General features: G+C 45.7%; 1 protein-coding gene across 1 annotated transcript in view; it reads left to right on the forward strand.

Annotated features, from left to right (window-relative positions):
• Positions 1–4,564, forward strand: part of LOC107291005 (tensin-2-like) — a gene marked incomplete at its 5' end in the record, with an annotated part of 31,871 nt that overhangs the window by 7,983 nt on the left and 19,324 nt on the right. Inside the window, one exon of the mRNA XM_029284853.1 lies at positions 3,617–4,376. Within this exon, the coding sequence (XP_029140686.1) occupies positions 3,617–4,376 (760 nt within the window). The remainder of the gene's footprint in view (positions 1–3,616; positions 4,377–4,564) is intronic.

Here is a 4,564-nt window from a genome sequence, read left to right on the forward strand (position 1 = left end):
CTTTTCCGGCGGGTGCCTTACCTCCCTTGGGCTGGGCCAGCTGGTGGTCGGCCTGCTCCGTCTCTGCCGCTTGCCAGCTACGCCTCGGCCGGCGCAGGGGGCGGAACCACGCATGCGTGGCGCTCCCGGGCAGGGAAAGTCCTCGACTTACGACCGGTTGGGTAGTCCTCGACTTACGACCGGTTTAGTCCTCGACTTATGACCGGTTTAGTCCTTGATTTATGACCGGTTGGGGGTCGCGGCATTAAAAAGGTTGAGAACCACTGAACTAGACTTTTTTGGGGTTTTGTCTTTGAAAATGTTTCACTTCTCCTCAAAGAAGCTTCTTCAGTTCTAATCATTATATGAAGTGACAATAGGAAACTCCTAGACAAAAAGATAAGGGGTGTATTTAAATGACAGATCCCTGCCATTTCTGAATGCTTGTTTAATTGTCTGTAAAAAAAATTGGGAAACATTGGCATAGCATGTACAAATTGCAGAGCTGAACAAACCATTGGTACAGAATTTTGGTTACCGTGGCCCATACATGTATGTTTGTTTATAGTGGTATTAAAGTATGGTCCTAGGACCTTGGGAGGAGTTGTTCCCCCAAGACCCTCTCACACGTCTACACAGTCAAAATTATTTGTCAGCTTACGTTAAAAAAAATAATACCATATAAAAATCCCATCAAACAATCTTGAGAAGCAGAGTTCCAATTTTAATTTTTAATACGCTAAATGTTGATAAATATAATCCGTGCCAACAAAAGCTTTTTTGGGGGAGGGGTCCTCCATAATTTTTAAAAGTTGGAAGGGGTCTTGAGAGAAAAAAGTTTAAAAAACACCAATTTAGAGGAGGCTGCACACACATTCTGCTCCACCTTGAAACATGGGTAAAGCTGATGCTTTGTTTTGCATTGGCTTTAGGCCAGTAGGTTTTTGCTGTCCCATAGCAAATTTGTGCTGTGCCACAGCCCGATCATCACAACAGTACTAAGCTGATCTCATTTCCTTCTCTCTTGATTCATAAGGAGTTTGAGACCAGCTCATTTTGGACAGAGAGAGACGAATTCATCTCTTCCTACGTACAGGCATATAAAAATCGGTGGCTTTTTTTTTTCTTTTTTTTTTTCTGGCTCCTGGGAGCTGTAATTCCACCAGCTGGCTTTTTCTCAGCCTATCCCCGATTACAAGTTTCCTCCCAATGTCCAGTTAAAGTAAACTTGTTAAGGACTAAAACAAATAAAATACCAACCGGAGTCATCAAATGGCAATTTAATCGTTGTGGTGTGCTTGCGTCAGATCCCAGAAAAAATTCCAACCGGATGGCCTCAAAGTTCCTCCTCCTTCCCAGCAAGAACTGATGTCGGGAGAAAGGAGCCGTGTTTCAGAATGTGATTATTGTAGCTAGAGAATGCCATGCATTTGTGGGGGGGGAGGGAGGGGGATGGAGCCTAACAGTGGCTTAGATTAATGAGAGGAGGGAAATAAGGGCTTCGTAAGCCTGCTTCTTTTTTTTTATGTAGCAAAGTAAATGCATCTCTGGATAAAAGCAGTAGTGGACTATTGCCCTCTGCTGGGCTAAAATATTTAAATTTTAAGCCGTATTACAGGTAATCCTCGACTTACGACCACAACGGAGCCCAAAATTTCTGTTGCTAAGTGAGACATTTGCTAAGGGAATTTTGCCCCATTTTACGACCTTTCTTGCCACAGTTGTTAAGGGAACCACTTCAGTTGTTAAATTAGTGTCACGGGGTCGTTAAGCGAATCTGGCTTCCAGATTGCCTTTGCTTGTCGGAAGATCGCAGAAAGGGGATCGCATGATCCCAGGGACACTGCAACCATCATAAATGTGAGTCAGTGGCCATATTTCCTGAATTTTGATCATGTGACCCCGAGGAAGCCGCAACGGTCGTCAGTGTGAAAAAACGATCACAGGTCGCTTTTTTCAATGCCGTTGTAACTTTGAGTGGTAACTAAATGAACTGTTGTAAGTTGAGGACTACCTGTATTGAGTTCGAGGTGAAATCTATTGGAAAATCCTTAGACGACTTACTTACTGAAATAGATTGGTTTGACTGCTGATTTAAAAACAAAAATGGTCAGTACCTAACACTAATACCTTGCATTTCTCACTTTGTAGTAGTAACTTTACGACCATTTCTTGCAATTATGACCTTCGCAGGTCTGTAAAGCAAAGAAAAGCTGAAGTAAGATCCTAGGCACCATTGCCAATTTCATTTAGCGACTGTTTCACCTAATGACTGAGTTTCTAGTCGTTCCAGTACAAGTAGTCCTTGACTTACAAGCATTTGTTTAATGACCACTAAAAAAAAATGATTTATGGCCAGTCCTTGCACTTAATGAATGTTGCAGTGTCTCCCATGGGTCATATCAAAATTTGGGAGTCTGGTTATCAGCATGCATTTCCAATAGTTGCACCATCCCGGTGTCCTGTGATCTGCGTTTGCAACCTTCCTAACTGGCTTCTGGAAAGAGCAGAATGTTTCAGACAAGCAAAACCAATGGAGGAAGTCAGATTTTTCTTAACACCTGTGTGATTCACAGCAATTACAGTGATTCGCTTAACAATTGTTGCAAAAAAAAAGTCCTAAAATCAGTGCAACTCACTTAAACAACCACCTTGTCTAGCAGCGGAAATCCTGTTCTCAGTTGTGGTGGCGCAGTGGTTAGAGTGCAGTTTTGCAGGCTGACTCTGCCCACTGCCAGCAGTTCGGTCCTGACAGGGCTTGAGATTGACTCAGCTTTCCATCCTTCCGAGGTCGGTAAAAGGAGGACCCAGATTGTTGGGGTCAATAGGCTGACTTTTTAAACCACTTAGAGAGGGGCTGTAAAGCACTATGAAGCGGTACTGTATATAAGTCTAAGTGCTTTGCTATAAGCTGAAGACTAACTGCATATGAATTTATTTACATTATACATTTATTTCTTGTCTTATAATCCTCCACCACCCCCAGTAAACAACAAAAGTGAACCAGATTAGATATTGTTCCAACTAGACAAAACATTTATCATTTTCACACTTCACCATAATTCCGGCATAATTGTTTGCAAGTAGTGGACTGCATGGATCTCTCTTGTCATTCTTCTCGGTTCCTTCTGCTAGCAGAAATGGAAAACCTATCCCAAAAATTGCTCTCGTGGTTTATTTACTGTGCTTCCTCTCTTGCTGGTTTCAAAGGAGCTGGGGATCAGAAGCCAAGAACAAACATGGCTTCTGATTCTGACCTATTTGGAAAAAAGTCAGAGCCGTCAAAATGGAAGTTTAGAACAGGGGTCCCCAACCCCCGGTCCATGGACCAGCACCGGGCCGCAGCATGCCAGAAACCGGGCCGCACAAACAAGCAAAGGGGATGTAGGTAGTACATGAAACCACACCCCCTCCGGTCCGCAGAAAAACTTCTCTCCACGGAACCGGTCCCTGGTGCCCAAAAGGTTGGGGGCCTCTGGTTTTAGAGGATAGTTTTCACTGTAAATATTCCAAACGTAAACATCTAAACCTTTGAACTTATGAGCTGCTCCATGTGGAAGTTCCAGACCACATGTAAGCAGTAAATGTTGAGCTCTCCTACAACTCTCTGACCTGGTTCCTCGCTTTTCCTTTGCAGATGTCTTACACACTCGGGGGCCTCTGGACGGAAGCCTGTATGCCCGGGTCAAGAAGAAAAATGAGCTGAGTCACTTGTCCTCTAGTAATGGCAGTCCAGGAAGCCTAGAGTCTCCTCCACAGCAGGGTGGGCGTCTCCTGTCCATCAGCAGTGATTCGGGACACTCCTCTATGTTAACGGAGAAGGCGGAAGACAACACGCCTCCCTCCAGGCCTCAGCCCACACCAGCTGAGAAGGAAGAATTGGATCGGCTCTTGGGAGGATTTGGCGTCCAGCCTCAGCAGCCAAGTGAAGGGTCTTGTTCTCATTCGGTTTCCCCTTCTGCAACTAAAGAGAGAGAAACAGCCATCTTAGAGGATGAACTTTCCGACATAGGCCAACCAGGCAGCTCTTTCTCCTATCAGTCTCAGCGCTCTGGCCTGGCTCGCCATTGTTCTTGTCGTCTGGATTACTGTTCCCACAGCCCTGAGAGACCTCGCAATTTGTCCTATTATAGGCCGGAAAGTGTTTTGGAGCGGCGGCAGCCCATCCATAACGGGGGGCACTCTCATCTGCATGCCGAGGGGTATGAGGAGAAACGACGTGTGTTTCGTTCTCTTTCAGAGGGCCTACAGCCCCATGCCTACCCCTATGGCCATGAGCTGCTGCCTCCTCACAGTCCTAGCCGGCGGGAGCACAATGAGCTGCTTATCTTGGAGGACCAGCCTACCTTTCTATGCCCATGCCAAGATTGTCAAGAAACAGCACGGGAAGAATCAAGGCTGCCCATGGCTTCCTTCTACAACTTACACCTGGATCAGGAACCGGACTTCTGGGGGTTGGACAGGCCACCCTTGCTTCATCATCCCTTGCACCGGGGTGGGCAGCCAATGCCCATTCTAATGCCAACCAGCTATGGGCACCATTCCATGTCCCATGGGCAGCATCATCAGGCTTTTAACTTTGAGC

Source organism: Protobothrops mucrosquamatus, unplaced genomic scaffold (assembly GCF_001527695.2).
Source record: "Protobothrops mucrosquamatus isolate PMUCROS unplaced genomic scaffold, P.Mucros_1.0 scaffold1025, whole genome shotgun sequence".
NCBI lineage: Eukaryota > Metazoa > Chordata > Lepidosauria > Squamata > Viperidae > Protobothrops > Protobothrops mucrosquamatus.